Source organism: Phoca vitulina, unplaced genomic scaffold (genome assembly GCF_004348235.1).
Source record: "Phoca vitulina isolate PV1807 unplaced genomic scaffold, GSC_HSeal_1.0 scaffold12, whole genome shotgun sequence".
Lineage (NCBI taxonomy): Eukaryota > Metazoa > Chordata > Mammalia > Carnivora > Phocidae > Phoca > Phoca vitulina.
This window is the reverse complement of record NW_022589715.1, coordinates 27,364,880-27,386,203: the sequence shown is the minus strand read 5'-3', so window position 1 is coordinate 27,386,203 and position 21,324 is coordinate 27,364,880. Positions and strand designations below refer to the sequence as shown.

General features: G+C 38.7%; 1 protein-coding gene across 1 annotated transcript in view; it reads left to right on the top strand.

Annotated features, from left to right (window-relative positions):
* APLF (aprataxin and PNKP like factor) overlaps positions 1–15,084 on the top strand; it is an 86,056-nt gene extending 70,972 nt beyond the window's left edge. Inside the window, exons 9-10 of the mRNA XM_032410819.1 lie at positions 4,109–4,155; positions 14,513–15,084. Coding sequence (XP_032266710.1) covers positions 4,109–4,155; positions 14,513–14,718 — 253 coding nt within the window. The 3' untranslated portion in view covers positions 14,719–15,084. The remainder of the gene's footprint in view (positions 1–4,108; positions 4,156–14,512) is intronic.
* The last annotated feature ends 6,240 nt before the right edge of the window (positions 15,085–21,324 follow it).

Below are 21,324 nucleotides of genomic sequence, written 5' to 3'. Positions count from 1 at the left end.
ACATTCTAGTAGATGAATCTGTTAAAACTAAATTGGAAGTTTGGCCTCTAAAGGTGGAAAAGTACTAAATCGACTAGTTTCTTCTGGTTTCCATTAGTCTTATACTTGTTTTTTTTTTTCTTCTTTTTTTAAGATTTTATTTATTCAAGGGCACCTGGATGGCTCAGTCATTAACCATCTGCCTTAGGCTCAGGTCATGGTCTCAGGGTCCTGGGATTGAGCCCCGCATCAGGCTCCCTGCTCGGCGGGAAGCCTGCTTCTCCCTCTCCCACTCCCCCTGCTTGGGTTCACTCTCTCGCTGTCTCTCTCTCTGTCAAATAAATGGATAAAATCTTAAAAAAAAAAAAAAGATTTATTCATTTGACAGAGAGAGAGCACAAGCAGGGGGAGTGGCAGGCAGAGGGAGAAGCAGGCTTCCCACCGAGCAGGGAGCCCGACGTGGGGCTCGATCCCAGGACCCTGGGATCATGGCCTGAGCCGAAGGCAGACGCTTAACTGACCAAGCCACCCAGGTGCCCCTATACTTGTCTTTTTATGAAAATAGCAAGTTCTCCTAGGAAAGGATGGAAACTATTATCAGAGCCTTAGAAACATCCCTGCCCCCCCACAAGGCAGATGAAAATCTGTCCATGGAGCTGAAAATCTTTTCCTTTTCTGAGTACAAAATTTCAAAGTACACTTTTCTGCTCTTCCTTTTCGGAATATACAAGTGTAAAACTTTTCTCCTTATCTTTTATTCTGAAGTGGTTTGCCTTTTTCCTAGGCAGTATGTGAGGTTAGATTATGTAGGTGGGGTTTGTGAGTGCCATTGTGGATGTGTTTCAAGATAATAGAGAAGGGGGAACTATCTTCTGCAACCTTAAGGTTGAATCAGTACCCCTGCCCTCACCCCATTTGCCTTTAAAAACAGTTATTCTCACTTTCAGTCTCTCTGGTGGTGATAACTGTTATCAGCAGTCTTTTAACTGGTATTTGGTGCATAAACTGTACTTGAGTCTCTGTTAACTCCTTGGATCCATTTTCTGTACTTTTTTTTTTTATATGAGTGTAATTGACACACAAGTTACATTAGTTTCAGGTGTACAACATAGTGATTCAAAAAGTTTATATATTATGCTATGCTGACCACAAGGGTAGCTACCATCTGTTACCATACAACCTATTACAGTATCATTGAGTGTATTCCTTATGTTGTGTGTTTTATTCCCATGACTTATTGATTCCATAACCGGAAGCCTGTATCTCCCACTCTCCTTCTCCCATTTTCCCCATCCTCCCACTCTCCTCCCTTCTGGCAACCATCAGTTGTTCTCTGTGTTTATAGGTCTGATTCTGCTTTTGTTTGTTTGTTTATATTCATTTGGATTTTTTTCAGATTCCACATATGAGTGAAATCATATGGTATTTGTCTTTCTCAGTCTGATTTATTTCATTTAGCATAATTTCCTCTAGGGCTATCCATGTTGTTGCAAATGGCATGATCTCATCCTTTTTTATGGCTATATAATATTCCAGACAGACAGACAGACACACACACACACACACACACACCACATCGTCCTTATCCATTTGTCTATCGACAGACTCTTAGGTTGCTTCCATATCTTAGCAATTACAAATAATGCTACAGTAAACATATGGGTGCATATATCCTTTCAAATTAGTGTTTTTGTTTTCTTTGGGTAAATATCCAGTTGTAGAATTATTGGATCATATGGTATTTCTGTTTTTAATTTTTGAGGAACCTCCATGCTGTTTTCCACAGTGGCTGCACCAATTCACATTTCCACCAACAGTGCACAAGAGTTCCTTTTTCTCCACTCCTCACCAACACTTGTTATTTGTTGTGTTCTTGATTTTAGCCATTCTGACAGGTATAAGGTGATATCTCATTGTGGATTTGATTTGCAGTTCCTTGATGATTAGTGATGGTGAGCATCTTTTCATGTGTCTGTTGGCTATCCATATGTCTTCTTTGGAAAAATTCTATTCAGGCCCTCTGTCTATTTCTGTACTTATTTTTAAAGACTGACATTCACTTACTTGAGACTTTCTAAAAGCTGCCTTTGAAAGAGGCTGTAGTAGCAAACAATTAAGACCATATTTAACTGTTCAATAATTTTTTTCTTAATTATTAAGGGCAAAGCAAGAAAAGTTAGGACTGCTTGGAACCTGAAAAATATATATATTAAAAAGGACCAAAAGGTTTTAAATCTCAGAAGACTATAAATAGTAATAGTAATAACAACAATGGGGCATCTGTATAGAATTGTTAACACTTGAAGAATCTCACAGAGGTATATGGAATTTTAGTGTACTAATCTTGCTACTTATCAGTAGGTTTGACATTTTTTTCAAAACAAAAAGCTACCAGTGTATTTAATTTTACCACACTCACACAAAAAGATTTTTTAAAAGGTTACCAAAAATACTCTCAAATGACCAACAATCTTTTTCTAGGTTACTGATGAAGAATAACTTTGGTATTAATGTCCCTGTCCCTCATATTTCTGTTCCTCCTCCCCTGAAGTCCAGCATTAATTGCATTTTCATAAAGACTGCATTCAACAAGTCAGTCTTCCCACAAATCGTCCCTGCAGCTTTGTTCATGTGCAACTCTCTTGGCCACATTGAAGTTGTCCAGTTTCTTTCTCTCAACTTTGAAGTGTCTTTTCCATTAAGAGGTCAGATTTGGGTTAATTATTCCAAATGCACAATCTTTTGTAGAATCTTTTTTCCACTTTTCGAAACTGTTGAGTTATGACCCTAATTAACTGTGTGGTTGCAGTTTTGTACTGTGTTAAAGGCTCACAGTGTATGAAAAGTGATCCCCCAAAAAGAAGAGATATTAGCAATAAGAGATGTCTCTGACACCTGACACAGAGCCTGACATATAGTTAGTGCCCCATGGCTATTTATTGAACCAACGATGGATGTGTCAACGGCTGACATTAATTACTTACGACCTATCACGTCCTTGGACTAAGGACTTGCTCTGTATTCCTCATGAATCCTCACAGCAGCTTTGTATGAGCTGTGCACTTCAGCACATACCTATTGTCAGTGTACCCCAGCTCTCCTGTGTCAGTCCCCCAAGAGAGGTCCCCATCAAGTGGGTCATGATCGACCAGTTACTGCTTTGGATTTTTGCTGCCTGGGCAGTTTTGCATTATCTGGAGAATGCTTTATATATAGTGTACCCCAATACTCATTTAACTAATAAAATAATAGAAGAGATCATAGGTACATAAAATCAAAAATAAATATCCAAACAGTAGTTTCTGTATGACTTTGGAATATGTCGTATAAATTTCTCAATGCAAATTGACTTTTGTTTTCTCCTAACAATTGAGGATCTTTAGACACATGACTTAGATGCTTTTGTCTTTGGATTTAAGAAGACCCTAAAAGTATCCTTTTAGACATTACAAACACATACATACACACACATATTTGATACTTTGTGTTCTATGTTTTATACACTATTATACATTTGTATTTTTATATATGTGATGTATGGCATTGACATTTTAGAAATACAGTATATCATATTTTGGGAATATGATATATTGTACTTCATCTCATACTGTTTTTCTCCAGTAAGTCATGAGGGAAAAACTTTTGTCTGGTTCACCAGTATAACTTTGCATCTAGAAATATGCCTGGACTGTAATAGGCACTTAATAAATTTTGTAATTAAAAAGCAAATGCTTTGGGGGGTGCCTAGGTGGCTCAGTCGGTTAAGCATCTGTCTTCGGCTCAGGTCATAATCCCACGGTCCTGGGATCAGCCTCATGTCGGGCTCCCTGCTCAGCAGGGTGTCTGCTTCTTGCTTTTCCTCTGCCTCTCCCCTTGCTCATGCTCTCTCTCTCAAATAAATAAATTCTTAAAAAAAAAAAGTAAATGCTTTGTACAGCATGGTGACTATAGTTAACAAAAAAAGTGAATGCTTTTCAATAAGAGGCTTATTGGGGCCTAATTTTATTTGTAGGTTAGTGAGTGTTCTTGTTTATTTTTGTTGTTGTTCTTGTTCTAGTTTAAATAGTCCTACTAATATTTAGTGATTGGAAAACTAGGTCTTAGTTTTGATTTCTCCTTTTTTTTTTAGGAAGAATCCCCAGCACAAGATAGAATACAGACATAGTGCACTTCCAGGTAAGTAATTTTACTTCAGGAAACAAAATGAAATATTCAAATGATTCTCTTGTTAAACCTAGGTACAATTTCCAGTTATGTGAATTTTTTTTTATCTCTGCTTCTATGAATTTGCTGATTTTAATGATTTTTCTTAGATTAAAAAGAGTGATAAATTTTTTATACACCAAATGTTTTCTACAATCATTGCACAACAATATATATTTATCCTTATATCTTTTAGAATTCTCTCATTGACCAGTATCTGAAAACAAAATCTCAAACTAGCCTAAGTGATAATGAGAACTTACTGACTTCTTTAAGTGAAAAATCCAAAGTGTGGATGGATTTAGACAAGATTTACTGCTTTGGCTCATTAGTAATGTCAGTAATGTCACCAATGACCCAATTTCCTTTCATCATTCTGTCTTTAGAGGGGGTCATTATCATCCTAAGACTGGCTCTTCCCCCGACAAAGGGACTATATGAATTACTAGGACCACTGATGAGTTTGTACCACCCCTGGAACTAGGGTAGGGTCTCCTTCTTCAGAACCACAGTGATCCCTGATGGAAACTAAAGTTTTGGGGGAAAGAGAGCGAGGGAGGACAGATACCAGAGAAGCAACCATCAAATGTCCTTCAGTCCTAGGTGCAGGCATCCATTCTACCTTCTCTTTTCCCGGTTCCAAACTCAAATACTTTTTACCTTTAACAAATTCTGGCTTCTTCATATCATTTATATAATGCAGAGGCGAATTTGGCACACAGTATTTCTGCCCACAGAATGAGAGAAGAAAATGCATATTCTGCAGGCTATGACCCCATGCACATGTATGTGCATAAACACAGCCCCCTTGTAACCAAGTGATAAAAATAAGGAATTTCACCATAAGAGAATTCCATTTGAAATTTCTCATTGAAACACACTTTTCGTGCTTTAGTACTTCAGACACAACTCATTTTATCTGAGCTAATAGGTTATAGAGGTTATATGTTATGTGTTACACTTTTTTTTTACTGGGGCTGTATCTAATGATGTAGCATTTCTGGTGGTTAAATAAACTTTCTTACCAGGAGTCATGTAATGTATGTTGATTAAAGCATATTTTATTGGCAAGGTTTAACACTGTCCCATGATAATGCATTTGACACATCTGTATCTTTATAGAAATAAGAACCATTTTCCTAGGGGCGCCTGGGTGGCTCAGATGGTTAAGCGTCTGCCTTCAGCTCAGGTCATGATCCCAGGGTCCTGGGATCGAGCCCCACATTGGGCTTCCTGTTTGGCGGGGAGCCTGCTTCTCCCTCTCCCTCTACTGTTCCCCCTGCTTGTGCTCTCTCGCTCTATCAAATAAATAAATAAAATCTTTAAAAAAAAAAAGAACCATTTTCCTAAAAACTATCAATGTGCATCAGATGGCATAGTTTAATCTGAGTTTTCTTTGAAAAGTCTCTATGAATTATCATTAGGGAATCTTCTGAAGGAAGAACATATTTTTACAACTGACTTTTTTTAACAGAAGCTTTTCATTTCATTGGAAAGCCAGTTTTTATAAAAGTGTAGATATTTTTAAGCACCATTTAATTTTTTTAAAAAAGATTTTATTTATTTATTTGTCAGAGAGAGAGGCAGAAAGAGAGAGCACACACAAGCGGGGGGGAGCGGCAGGCAGAGGGAGAAGCAGGCTTCCCGCTGAGCAGGGAGCCCGATGCGGGGCTCCATCCCAGGACCCTGGGATCATGACCTGAGCCAAAGGCAGACGCTTAAGCTACTGAGCCACCCAGGCATCCCAACATTTAATTTTATATTTTTAATCTACTTTTAAGGGTTGTTATGTGGCGATATTGTCAGAACACTCTTTCTACTCTAAAACTTATAAATTAAGGTGTCTGGAGTATTTCCAATCTTAAATTAAATATTGGGGTCTCATATTTCTTAATTTAGAGATACCTAACACCGAATTCTAACGTCCTTGTTTTTTTCATCTCCCGAATCCTTCAAGTTTAACATCATCCAAGATCTTAATCTCGTTTATATAGATTCAGTATACACTTATTGATTGATTATCGTGTCTTCCAAGTGAGCACAGTTAACAGAGATCCGTGAGACCCAGCTCTGGCTCTGTATGCTTGTGGCAGGACGGTCTAAAATCTCTGAGGAGAGGGAAGAAGCACTTTCTGCTGGGGCTTACCAGGGTAGAGCACGATATGGGAATTTAGGCTAAGTTGGTCGTTAAGGTGGTTGGATTTAAATCATCTTTGTTTCTTAGCTCTGTGGTCGGTAGGTAGAAGATATCCCAGACAAAGTGAGTCATGTATCAGTGAAGGACATCGAGGTAGAAAATGGTAAGTGGTGTGTGGAGTTAGCAAGTGGATCAGTTTAACTAATACGGAGAGTGTCTGTAGTTACCGTGGATGATACTAAAAAGATGTATGGAGGCCAGATTATAGAAGCTCTTGAAAACTAGACCTAAGATGTGGGTGCGTTGGCATGTAATGGTGAGGTGGTATTTTATCCAAATCAAGTTGGTAACAATGAGCCGTCCGAGTTAGAGTGGGGAAAGGTTTCTGATGTCAGGCAGTTGAATAAAGGGCCAGAGCTAGGGTGGCCACCATGAGAATGGAAAGATAGGCATGGATACAAGTGAGATTTTGAAGGAAAAATCAGTCAGATTTGCCAACTAATTGGTTTGGGGCCTGAGATGACATAAAGGAAATAATGATGACTCAGAATTATAATACAATTTATCAGGAGACTGGGGATGACATTTACATATCATAGAGATCAGGAGGAAGAGCCAGGTAGTTGTTGTTGTTTTAATTTAAACATGTTGAATTTGAGGTGGGGGTATCATAACTACACAATGAGACAATAAAATTTAATATGGTACTGGTGTTAAAATAACTGCATTGAACTCTTACTATTTAACTTCTGATTTGTAGCACTCCTAAAACATTTCTGTCTACAGAGTTCTTCCACACATGTAACAATTTATGTAGTGTATTTTTTTTTTTGTAGGTTTGACTGCTGTCATCTCTTAAGCTTCTTATATATCTAATTGGTTTAAAATTTCACTAACTTTCCACACTTTTTTTTAGAATTGCTGTGGTTTTGGCACAAAATACTGAATGCAAGAGTAATCAATGCCAGGAAAATTTTATTTTATACTTTCTTAGCTACCTTACCTGTTGACGACATTAAAAAAAAATTATCACCAGCATTTTATTATCTGATTATTGGAGTCATTCTGGCTTTTATTATTATGTGATATGCGTTATTCTAGGCTATCGGTACCATCCATGGCTGAAAATTTTTTTTTTAAAGGTTTTATTTATTTATTTGACAGAGAGAGACACAGTGAGAGAGGGAACATAAGCAGGGAGGGGGAAGCAGGCTTCCCGTGGAGCAGGGAGCCCGATGCGGGGCTCGATCCCAGAACCCTGGGTTCATGACCTGAGCTGAAGGCAGACGCTTAACGACTGAGCCACCCAGGTGCCTCATGGCTGAAATTTTAGAATGTTCTACTGATAGTTATTTTAATTTCTCTCTAGTTCTGCAGATGTATGCACACATTTGCTTATATATACTTTTCTTCCAGAAGTAGAACCCAAAAGTTCTAGAAAGCTATTGTGGAAATTAATGGAACTTAAATGAGATTCTATAAACTGCTGCTTAGTGTGGGGAAATTGGAGAGATTTGGGGATACAAAAAAGGCTAGTGCAGTGGGATTTAAAAAGAGGAATAAACTTCATGTATAATAAAGTAGATCAGAATACACAAGCTGCTTTTCCAAGGCTAAACTATGAATACCCAGCTAGTAGCTTGGTGCATGAGAAAGATGTGTCTTTAGTAGTAAAATGAAGTATTTAAAAAAGTGTTTATTCTTGTAGCATGTAGTAGATTTTCATCTTTAGAATATTGGGCTAAAAGTTTTTTTACTTAATGAGAATTAATATCCTAATTAGTTCTCAGATTTACTGGTAAAGAAAGGAAAATAAAATCTGAAGAATTATGATGTTAAGCTGTAAATCTGCTATGAGGCATCTCTTAGATGTCTTCTAAGATGACAATCTTAGATCCTAACACCAGAAATCTGTTTGGAAAAATCAGCACTTTGGAACGATCTTTTCTCTCTGTAAAAATCGACATTTCTTCCAACATGCATTTGGCACAGTGTACTCTTCACTAGCTCTTCAGACTTACGTTCTTAGGGTAAGAACTGACCGTGAAATTTTAAACCGTAAAGAAAAGGTTAGGTACAAACTTAGGAATTGTTATTCTGATATGACACGTCCCTCCATATGAACAGAAATTAAGAAATGACCACAGCCTAATATCAAATAGTTAATCTCCTGTTGTTTTAAATACGTTAAAAGAGTTTGTTACTTTTCTAAAGGCGGTTCTTTTCCATCACGGAAGTCCAGCATTACCCATCAGTTTCTTGTTTTTTTTTATAAAGATTTTATTTATTTATTTGAGAGAGAGAGAATGAGAGAGAGCACGTGAGAGGGGGGAGGGTCAGAGGGAGAAGCAGACTCCCTGCCGAGCAGGGAGCCCGATGTGGGACTCGATCCAGGGACTCCAGGATCATGACCTGAGCCGAAGGCAGTTGCTTAACCAACTGAGCCACCCAGGCGCCCACCCATCAGTTTTTAAAACTAAGTGACCGCCTGTCCCGTGCTGCTTCGTGCAGTCAGGCTGTCATCCCTACATTCCATATGACTTCACTGATTTGGAGAGAAAGTGATGATTCCTACTTTGGCCTTAAAATTAGAACTTTGGAGTCAGAAAAGATTTTTGAAGTAATTCAATCAACATCCTTTGACTCAGAGATAAAAACATAAATTCCATTAAGCCGTTAAGTTAAGTGGCTTGTTCATTGTTTATGGGCTTGTTTATGACCTAGATCTTTGGGCTTCTACTCCCCAGTCTATCCTCTCTCTTAAACCACAGCTGCTTTTTAGAAACTTTTTGTTGGATGTGGGGGATGGACAACCACATAAAAACAGCAATAACTATCAGCAAGAAACTTCTAGGTGAAGATAGAGAAAAAAAAATTATTTCATCAGAGTTCACCTCGATTTGGAAGAAACAAGCACACTTCTGATTTCTTAGACACACTGAAGAATTATATTTCAGGGGCGCTTGGGTGGCTTACTTGAATCAGACTCTTGATTTTGGCTCAGGTCATGATTTCAGGCTTCTCCTTGGCTGTGTGCTGGTCATTGAGCCTGCTTAAGATTTCTCTCTCTCCCTCCACTTCTCCCCCCCACCTTGCACACACACTCTCTCTGTCTCCCTCTTAAAAAAAAATTATATTTCAAATCAGCTAGTCATTATTTAAGAAAATGTTATGTGTAAGCACTTATTTTTTTCAGAAATGCAATTATGCTATTTAATTCTGTGGAAATCTACAAAAAATAACACTAAAAATTATGTTTTGTTATTGAGTAAAGAAAATTAAACAGTTCCTGGCTGTGTCTCCTGTTACTATTTTTGTACTTTAATAAGCTTTTCACCAATCGTGACATTATCTGTACAATACTGGAGTCTTGGCTTGGGGTCGTCCATGATGGGATTCCTCATGTATGTGACCTGGTTCTCTAACCAGCAAGCTTCCTTGTATGAGCTTTCTTTGAAATTTTTATATAGCAAACAGTGCTACTAGCAAGGTTTATGTGAACTTTATTAGTTTTATCACTTTAAATCCATCTATTCAGATACCATACTATATGTTTCAGCTTGCCCAGTTAGAGAATACATGCATGGGCTTTTTTTTTTTTTTTTTGCTTTTGCTTATATCCCTTTTGCATAAAAACTTAATTGTAGGGGCGCCTGGGTGGCGCAGTTGGTTAAGCGTCTGCCTTTGGCTCAGGTCATGATCCCAGGGTCCTGGGATCGAGCCTCGCATAGGGCTCCCTGCTCCGCGGGAAGTCTGCTTCTCTCTGTACCCTCTGCCCCTTCCCTTGCTTGTGTGCTCTCTCTCTCTCTGTGTCAAATAAATCAAATCTTAAAAATAAAAAATTGTATGCTAAAAACAGGCATTTTATTCCTAGGTTAGGTGCTAGCCATATTTAGTTCAGAACCCTGCTGCCTGAGTTTATTCCCATGATTCAGGAAGTCATGTAATAATTCAGATCAACAAGTGTGCTTATTCAAAGCATTTTCCAAGTAAGTCACGTTTCACTATCTGCATAGCCTAGTTACACTGAAAGGCAGAAACTGTTATTTTTCTAAAAACACCTTCAGCAATTAAAAAAAAAAGGTAAGCTTCCATCTAGATGGCATTTACACTGTGGGATATTTAAAGTCACTGATTGAATTTGCTAAAGAGGATCCATTGTAATTGATTCCAGAAAATAATCACATGTCAGCATTCAGTACTCTGTTAAGTGTACACCTGGCGCTGCTAGCGCGGGACATAGAGCTGACTTTGCCTTTGTCATGAGCTGGCTCTTCAGGTGCTTTTACTTAAAGCACGAAATGCCTGTTCATGTGAAGTAAAATGGTTGAAATTTGACTACCAGCTACATGGAGTTCTGTTATGGGTGGTTTTTTTTTTTTTTTTTTAGATTCTGAACCTCCTATTTAAAAGAATATGAATGTGATGTTTATATAAATGAAGATTTGATAGATACAAACAATTTTTTGAGGAAATAACATGACCTTATTGCTCAAGAAATTAGCCTGCCCAGTAAGTTGCTAAAGATTTCCAGGGTTCATTGAAGCTTCAAGCCCCCTTCAATTAGCAGGACTTAGATAAAAGTCTTTAATGTAATTCATTATATTGACAGGCTAGTGATAAAAAGTGTAGGTTATAATAAGGGTTTCTGTAAAACTAAAGGTGTTCAGTTGATTTGCAAATTGTTCATTTGTTCATCCAGTCATATATTTAACAAATATATATATTAAGTGTCTTCCATGTGTTAGACATTGTTGTAGGAGCTGAGGATACAATGGAGGCAAAGCCTTGCCCTCGTAGAATTTTACAAAGGTGGACAGTGTGAACAACTATATGACATCATATAGTGATAACTGCTAAGAAGAAAAAGTTGTGTAAGAGGACAGAATGGCAAGGTTGTGTGTGGTGGGGGACAGGTGCCACTTCAGATAGGATGGTGAAAGGACTCTGATAATTTGACATTAGAGCAGAGGCTTGAAGGAGAGAGCAAGACAGGTGATTATCTGAGGGAAGAATATGCCAGGCAAGGGGAATGGTGCCTCCAAAAGCCCTGGAGATGATCCTGCTTGTCCTATTCAAGGAGCAGTAGAAAAAGGGTATGAAACAAAGAGAATAAGGAAGGAGTGGCAGATGGGATCAGAAAAGCTAGCAGTGAGCTAGTTGTGTAGGGTCTTAGAGGCCAGGACCTATAAGTCAGGACTTCAGATTTAATCCAGAGTGAGATAGAAAGGTATTGGACGGGCGCCTGGGTGGCTCAGTTGGTTAAGCAACTGCCTTCGGCTAAGGTCATGATCCTGGAGTCCGGGGATCGAACCCCGTTCAGGGCTCCTTGCCTCAGCGGGGAGTCTGCTTCTCCCTCTGACCCTCCCTGCCTTGTGCTCTCTCGCTCTCAAATAAATAAATAAATAATCTTAAATTTAAAAAAAAAAGAAAAAAAGAAAAAAAAAGATATTGGAAGGTTTTCTGGCTTCTCTGTGGGGAATAGATAAGAGTGGAAGCGAGAAACCAGTTGGGTGAACATTGGAATTGACTGAAAAAAGAAGATGGTGGTATGGGGACCAGAGAATGGAGTAGATGTAGTGAAAAGTGGCAGATAGTTTTTGATGGCAGAGCCAATAGGATCTCTTGACATATTGGATATTGGGTTTTCAGTGGAGGATATTCAAGGATGACTCCAAGGTTTCTTGGAAGGTTGGAGAAGTCATATACTCAAGACTGATAAAAGAATGACTAGATTTGGGTGAAGCACCTCAAGAGTTGTGTTCTGGGAATATGATGTTTCAAGATGCCTGTTCATTATGCAAGTAGAGAGAACCCATAGGCAGTGAGATAAAGGAGTCTGGAATTCAGATGGTGGTCAGGGCTTAGGATATACATTTGGGAACTTAGGATGTAAGATTGGAGTGTGTTAGAGAAGAGATCCCAGCCAGAAACTTGAATATTCCAACATTTAGAGATTGGGAAGATCTGAGGAAGAGCCAGCAAAGGAGCCTGAGAAGGAACAGCCAAATAAAGCAGGAGGAGAACCTGAAGGTGTTTCAGCTTTATATATGTTTTTCTTTTTAAAGATTTTATTTATTTATTTGACAGAGAGAGACACAGCGAGAGAGGGGACACAAGCAGGGGGAGTGGGAGAGGGAGAAGCAGGCCTCCCCACTGAGCAGGGAACCCGACGCAGGACCCTGGGAGCATGACCTGAGCCGAAGGCAGACGCTTAACGACTGAGCCACTTAGGCGCCTCTATATATGTTTTTCTTGTAAATCTGCTAGGTTAATTTCTGAATCTGAGAGGAGACGCGTTACTGAGATGTCACTAGTTATATATATGAGATACTTCCAAAGCCGAATGGCCAAGAACAGAGACGTTGACGGTCTTTCCTCCTCCCTCCTTCGCCATCTGCAAAACTACGCTCGAAATGTTTTTTAAATGTTTCCCATCATAAAAGTTTTATGGGAAATTGAGATTAGCTAGACATAAAACATGCCCTCAGGATGCGTACAGGAGATAAGAAATGTTTACAAATAAACACAATGCTAGATTTCCCTTAAGGCACTGGTGTGCTTCTTATGCTAATGAGAACTGTGCAATTCATTATGTAGCCTTTTTAGCCTTGGCTGTGGAGAAACTCAGGGAGAAACCTGATGCTCAGTTTCTAATAATTATGTTAAAAATGAAGGTTGACATGTTTACATTCTGGTTTTTATGTTCTTAGTTTCTACTTTTATTTGTATTTTTTTATGACCTCATTATTACTCAGGGAGAAACCTGATGCTCAGTTTCTAATAATTATGTTAAAAAATGAAGGTTGACATGTTTACATTCTGGTTTTTATGTTCTTAGTTTCTACTTTTATTTGTATTTTTTTATGACCTCATTATTATAAGCTGTCTCAAATCCTCTCTGGAAATGAATGGTGATATTAAGAAAAATGTAAATGTCTGGGCTGTGAGAGTTAAGAGGGCAGATAAATTACCTTTTTTTTTTTTTTGTCATCCTCATTTCTTCCTCCTCAAATTTCTTGAGTTTCATTTAAGTTACATCTATCTATGGCATGTGAACATTTTAGGAAGAAGTTAAGTAAAGCATATACAGGAGTACAAACAGTAATTTTTTAACCCATATATGTGGTGTTGATCATAGGGATTGTCCCCTGCCATTCAGAGATTTCCAGATAGAATCTTCCTACTTGTTTCTTAAATGTTCCACATCATCCTAGAGTCTCTCGCTGCTTATTTTAAAACATGCCTGTTGCTTGCAATGGAAAGTAAATAAAACAGAGTGGGATGAGGGAAGAAGTGGATTTGGAGACCGGAGAATTCTAGTATTATAATTCTAGTTTTATAATATTACTTAGAAATCTATAAATTCTGTACTATTATTTAGAAATCTATAAATTTTAATGGCTGTTACCATAGCAATCCTGATATTTTCAGTAATCACAGTCCCTGAAATATGAACTGTAAGATCTATAAAACCAAACGTTCCAAAGTGTATAGACTCATATTTTCTCATTTGATCACAAACATGGTGTGTTAATCAGATTGTGCCAATTCTCCTGTGATCACAGACTGTCCCCAGATTTCAGTGCCTCACAGCAATAAATAGGTGTATTTCTCCCTCATGTTTCGGCTGCATGTTAGCTGTGGCCTTGTCCGATGTGGGTTCTCATCCTGGAATCCAGGCTGAAGGATCATCCCCGAGCTGGGATGGGACCTGAGGGAGATGGTGGCAGAGGGAAAAGGACAGCAGCAGAACCACAGAAAGGCACTTAAAGCTTCCCGTTGGAAGTTGCACAAACTATTTCCATCCACTTTTCTTTGACCAAGTGTGATGTCAGTGGGGTTGGTTAAATTAATCATGTCACAGGGAGGGACAGTAAGTACCTGGGAGAAAACTATATTCTACCACCCCGAGGGTAGGGTAGCGTGAATATGATTATGATATTATTAAGGAACCATTATTAGGATTCTCACAGGACATTTTAGTTTCAGGAGCCTCATGGTAGGAAAAGTTAGAAGTCTAACAAAGAGTAATTTTAGCCCCCTTTCTAGAAATTTGTGGTGGTTAGTGATGTCTTAAGTAAAATTAATTCTTCTTGTCAGAGAAAGACATTTTACAGTTAGATATCTCTACTCCCGGGTTTGAGTGGCGATTGATATGTTGGCTGCCAAATTCTTTTTTTTTTTTTTCAGTGAGAAGCGTATCAGATGAAGACAGTGATAATGTTGGGCAACCCAATGAGTACGACCTCAATGACAGCTTTCTAGATGATGAGGAAGAAGAATATGAGCCGACAGATGAAGATTCTGACTGGGAACCAGGACAGGAAGACCAAGAGAAGGAAGATGTGGAAGAGCTTTTGCAAGAAGCAAAAAAGTTTATGAAAAGGAGAAAGTAACTTTTTTCTGAGATAATATATGGCTCACAGTTATTCTTTATGGAAAAAATTCAGGTACTAAGGAGGCACTTAAGCGATAATTGTTTTCGTTCTTTTGATAGTTATGACTTTGCTGTTGACTCTGTGCAGATGAAACATTGATATATCAACCTTCGATGCAGTGGATGGAATTTGTTTTGTTGCCTTGCTTTTTCTATCCTATTTAAAGCATCTGGAAATAGGAAGCAGACAGAGAGTTAAAGAGAAATAATTGATATTTTTCATGTACTTTGTGTGTTAGTAATAAAAAGTAAAAGCCATGGGTTGCACAATACTTTGACCTTGTTTCTTTTTTCCAAAGATTCTATCTTTATAGAATACGAGGCAAGCAGAACCAGGAAAATTACATCATGGCTGGGAGAGCATGCGTCTTTTATTGCTATTGAAGTAATTCTTCAAGCAGAACCAGGCTTTAGAGAGTGACAGCCATCATATAATGGCTATTATTTTTCTAGTACCCTGGGTATGAGCTTTATAATTTCATTTACTACTTTTGTTCTTTGAAACTCAGGGAAATGAGTATCAAATGGATACTGAAAATATATTCAACTAGACCGTAGAAATGTCCACCCTGCAGGCAATGTTATTTCGTGCCCCACATCTGTAATTTACTCTATGTCTGAATTTAAAAGTAGAAAAAGTCAAAGATTTGACAGTTTCTTTTTCAAACTAAAGTCCTGCATGGTTATTTTAACTCTCAATGTTCCTTCTTTACATGAAAAGATCTAGAAATGATTTTTGACCATCGTTTTCTCAGATGACATTAGGTTCTTTTGTCCTCAGATGAAGGCAGCAAGCTGTCTGCTAGTATTCAAGATTTCAAGAAGAAACCCTTTATTCTCCAGTTTTATGAAGTATATCTCTGTTCTCAAACTACTTCAGGCCCTGTAATACTCTTCATTTTAGGTGACTTAGAATTTTTGAAATCCAGTTTAGAATCTTTAATAGCAGTTGGGTATGGGAACACCACAATAGGCACAATATTGAAATCATAAATCGCTAAACCAAAAGTGTCCTAATATTCATCTAACACTAATATTTTCTATTCTAAGAGAACCTAGGAATTTATAATTTAAAAGAGCAAGACAGCTTTATAATTGTTCTCTTAGTGTTTTTTAATGTCTTTCAAAGTTAATTATGTAATATTAAAGTTAACTTAAACTGGCCAGGACAAGATAAATATTTCTTTAGACTATTATTACCTATTATTCTGACTTTGCCTCTGTTATTTAGGAACTGATTTGCCCCTTGTAATGTCCCTTTAGTCTTGGGGGCTTGACAGACCTATGAAAAAAATCTTTGAACTTATTTTCATCCCTGCACTGACTTAATCCTTAAAGGGTTGTTTTTTTTTAAGATTTTATTTATTTATTTGACAGAGAGAGACACAGCGAGAGAGGGAACACAAGCAGGGAGAGTGGGAGAGGGAGAAGCAGGCTTCCCGTTGAGCAGGGAGCCCGATGCGGGGCTCAATCCCAGGACTCTGGGACCATGACCTGAGCCGAAGGCAACTGCTTAATGACTGAGCCACCGGGCGCCCCTTAAAGGGTTTTTTAATCCACTCATAGATATATCCCCAAAACAATTGAAAATGTGTTCACACAAAAACTTGTACACAGTGTCCATAGAGGCATTATTTATAACAGTCCAAAAGTGTAGGCGCCTGGGTGGCTCAGTCGGTTAGGTGTCTGACTCTTGATCTCAGCTCAGGTCTTGATCTCAGGGTTGTGAGTTCGAGCCCTGTGTTGGGCTCCACTCTGGGCCTGGAGCCTACTTAAAAAATAAATAAACAAATATAAGTAAAATTGGTATAATAGTCAAAAAGTGGAAACATCTAAATGCCTATCGGTTGATGAATGGATAACCAAAATGTGGCATATCTCTACAATGGAATATTTTTGGCAATGAAAAAGAACTGAAGGATTGATACACGCTATAACATGGATAAACCTTGAAAAGGTTGTGCTAAGTGAAAGAAGCCAGCTGCAAAAGGCCACATATTATATGAACTAATTTATATGAAATATCCAAAATAGGCAAATCCAGAGAAAGTAGATTAGTGGTTGCCAGGGGCTGGAGGAGGCAGGGACAGGGGGTGACTGCTAATGGGTACAGGGTCTCCTTAGGATTGTTAAAAATGTTCTATAATTAGTGGCGATGGTTGCACAACTCTGTAAATACACTAAAATCCACTGACTTGTACACTTTCAAAGTGTGGATTTTATGGTTTGGGGATTACGTGTTTTAATAAAGCTGCTATAAAAAGAGAATGCAAAAGGTGACACTAGTCTTTCAGAAAGAAAAAAGCATTTAATCAGAATATGTTCTTCTTGGCAATAATGTGATAGCTCATGGTAACTCTTTTTTTAGAGTGGGGAGGGGGGCTGAGGGAGAGAGAGAGAATCTCAAGCAGGCTCCACACCCAGTGTGGAGCCCAATGTCAGGCTCATTCTCACAACCCTGAGATCATGACCTGAGCTGAAATCAATAGTCAGATGCTCAACTGACTGAGCCACCCAGGCACCCCTCATGGTAGCTGTTTTTAAATATAGTCTGATGTGGCTTCCATAATCATCCTGAAGACACTTTTCAGTATAATATATAAATGTATGACTTAATTGACTAGAGTGTAGTGAGCATTTGCCACTTGGAATTGGACCATATTTAAATCTGAGACTTACAAAAGAGAGGGAAAACTGATGACATTAGCTTGTCAGTGGGTACAAGAGCAATGTTCACAAAAACTTGATTCTTAAAGTAATTGCCGTCCTAAACAGTGTATAGGAGCCAACTCTCCCTATCATGGTGTTCACAGAATTTAAACTATATCTCAGCCAAAAATTGTACACAGACATTTCTTACCAATGTGCTTAATTCTGAAAGCAAATGTTTTTTGTTGACTTCTTGTTGGAGTTGGGGGGCTGGTTCTGGGACCTTGGGAAGCTGAGACATGAAGATTTTTCAGTGACACCCAGACCCTGCTTCTGTTTTTGCCCCAGGTTGAGGATGGCCTTGTCAGTACTGTTGGTTTCTAGAACTGGAAGATCCCTAGTGGTTGTAAACATTCATTTCATGTAATTGAAAGCAAATAGATTGTGAGCATAATTTTCCAAGAATGGTGACATAAAGCTGGGAATAAATAGACAGTGACTTTCTTCCAATTAATTGTGTACAGAGTTCAGTGTCACCAACACACCCCGTGGTGGGAGAAACCACACACTGACATGCTGCATCCAACCCTGCTCTGTTGAGACCACCTTGTTCCTATTAAGTTCTCTTTCTCGAGTAGGAATCTATAATGGGGTGTGTGGTGTGTCTGTGTCTGTCTATGTATGTATTTTCCTCCTGCCAATCTGTAAACCATACTTACAAAGCTCCTCTGCAATAGATACTGAAAGAAAAGGGATAAAGATGAATTGCTGCTGACATTATGACTGGCTATTCTAATACAATGTATGTAAACTTTATCATCATAAGCAACCACACTTGTGCTCTGTTGTGCCCAAGACCCTGTCTAGCACAGAACAGCATAGAATCCCTGTTTCCATGTGCTTACAGTCTATTCGGGAAGTTGGATATTTATTCATTTAGTAACAATGACTACTGCATACTACGGGGGTTCAAGGGAGAAAAAGACATGGGGTCTACAGTCACAGAGTTTACAAAGGCAATGAGGCAATTAGCCAAATAACAATGGGTAAAATGGGACTAGTCAGAGAAGGGAATGCTGGATTATAATCTAAATATCCCATCTTGCTGCATATTGAAATATAGTCTCAATCTTGAGGAAAAGCCTTTGTATGATGGAGTTACAAGCTGAATTAGTAGATTTTTTCATAGAACACAATTTTTACTTGAAAGAATGATTAGAATAGCAGATATGCTATGGTTATTCAAATTTGAGTATTTGGCAGATGTTTCCTCAAAAAAGTACAAAGCGAGCCTGTTTTTCAAGGAAAACAACCAACAGTATTTGTTGTAATTGTAAAACTTGAGCTTTCAAGCAAAAATTAGAATTTCGGAAAATCTGTATTTGTCACTTGTGAGCTTGATAGCTTCCCAAAGCTTTCAAAACTGTTATCATGGTAATATAATACAATGAAGTGTGTCGACATTTGGAAGAGCTGCAGAAGTGAGCAAGCCAATATTTTCCAAATGACCAGTGTATGTTACAAAATCAGGGATGGGTAAAATCCATTCAAAGCAAAAGATAGACCAATGGAATTTAATGTAACAGAGCCTGTCTGTATGGTTCATTAATTTAGTTTCAGACTACGTATTGTAAATAACCTTTCAGAAGCTACCATTTTTCTAACTTCAGTGACATATCAAAAATAATATCCATAATTATCTGAAAAGCCTATTAAAATACTCTTCCTTTCCCAAGTACATATCTGTGTAAGGCCTACTTTTCTCTATATACTTTAAGCAAAACAACATATGAGAGTAGATCCATGAATCCGGCTATCTTCTATTAAGCGAGGCATTAGAAAGATTTATAAGAAAATAGAACAATGCCACTCATCTCACTAAGTTAAAAAAAAAACTAGTTGTTTTTCATAAAATACATTTTTTGTTTATTTTATTATTTTTTCATTATTTTTTTAAATTTTTCATTGTTATGTTAATCACCATACATTACATCATTAGTTTTAGATATAGTGTTCCATGATTCATCATTTGTGCGTAACACCCAGTGCTCCATGCAGAACGTGCCCTCTTTAATACCCATCACCAGGCTAACCCATCCTCCCACCCCCCTCCCCTCTAGAGCCCTCAGTTTGTTTTTCAGAGTCCATCGTCTCTCATGGTTCGATTTCCCTCCGATTCCCCCCCTTCATTCTTCCCCTCCTGCTATCTTCTTCTTCTTTTTTTTTCTTAACATATATTGCATTATTTGTTTCAGAGGTACAGATCTGTGATTCAACAGTCTTGCACAATTCACAGCGCTCACCATAGCACATACCCTCCCCAGTGTCTATCACCCAGCCACCCCATCCCTCCCACCTCCCACCACTCCAGCAACCCTCAGTTTGTTTCCTGAGATTAAGAATTCCTCATATTAGTGAGGTCATATCACACACAAAAATAGACTCAAAATAGTTGAAAGACCTAAATGTGATAGGAATCCATCAAAATCCTAAAGGAGAACACAGGCAGCAACCTCTTCGACCTCAGCCGCAGCAACTTCTTCCTAGAAACATCGCCAAAGGCAAGGGAAGCAAGGGCAAAAATGAACTATTGGGACCTCATCAAGATAAAAAGCTTTTGCACAGCAAAAGAAACAGTCAACAAAACCAAAAGACAACCGACAGAATGGGAGAAGATATTTCCAAATGACATATTTTATTTTTTTAAAAGATTTCTTTATTGTTTATTTGAGAACAAGCACGAGTGGGAGGGTCAGAGGGAGAGGGAGAGAGAATCTCAAGCAGACTCCTTGTTGAGCCCGGAGCCCGACACAGGGCTCGATCTCACAACCCTGAGATCACGACCTGAGCCAAAACCAAGAGTTGGACACTAAACCGACTGTGCCACCCCAGTGCCCCGGTTTGTTATTTTTAAATGAGTTAATAAATAAATATTTTAAATTTCTCAGTTACAATTTCCAAAATGATATGTCACTATAGATATGACCCTCATAAACAAAAGCTCTTTGGGGTCGTTAATAATCTTTATGAGTAAAAGGAATCCTAAGGCTCAAAATTTTGAGAACCACTCCGTTACATCAGTGTACCATTCAGTTAGGTTAGTTATGGTGGGATAACCCTAAAATCTCAGTGATTTAACAAAAAGAAAGTTTTCTTATGCCAAGATTTTTTGTGTTAGGTGACTCTCCGGGGCACTAACATGTGACAACTTGACATCCCAGGCTTTCAGAGGCTTCATCATCTTATAGTTGCACCATCTGGAACCTGGGAACTTCTTAACCAGGACTGCCAGGGGAATAGAGAAAGTTGGCGGTGAGGCCCTGCGAATCCAATGCTGCAGGCTGAAAGTGAACTCATCACTGCTGCTCACAGGCTGTTGGTCACAAGCAGTCACATGGCCCTGCCCACTGAAAGGGGTGCCCAGAAAAGATGAGAACCAGATAGTGTGCACACTAGTCATGTCCACCACAATCGCCAAAGGAGTGAGTAATACCAGGGAAACAAGTTGGGGACAAGATCTCAAGTGTCACTATTTAAGGGATGGAAAGATAAGATTCAGTGAAGGAGTTAGAGGGAAAAGAGGAATGTAAGGAACTTGCCCTCTAACTCACAGTCTGCATCTGCTCACCTCTTCCCTGAACGTTCCCATGACCTGGCCCTTCATGATGGGCTCCTGCCTACCTCTACTAAAGGGAGAGGTCTCGGGGCACCTAGGTGGCTCAGTCGGTTAAGCATCTGCCTTTGCCTCAGGGTCCTGGGATCGAGCCCAGCATCGGGCTCCCTGCTCAGCAGAGAGTCTGCTTCTCTCTCTCCCTCTGCCTGCCACTCTGCCTACTTGTGCGCTCTATCTCTCTGTCAAATAAATAAATAAAATCTTTAAAAAAAATAAAGATAAAGGGAGAGGTCTCTTACCCCT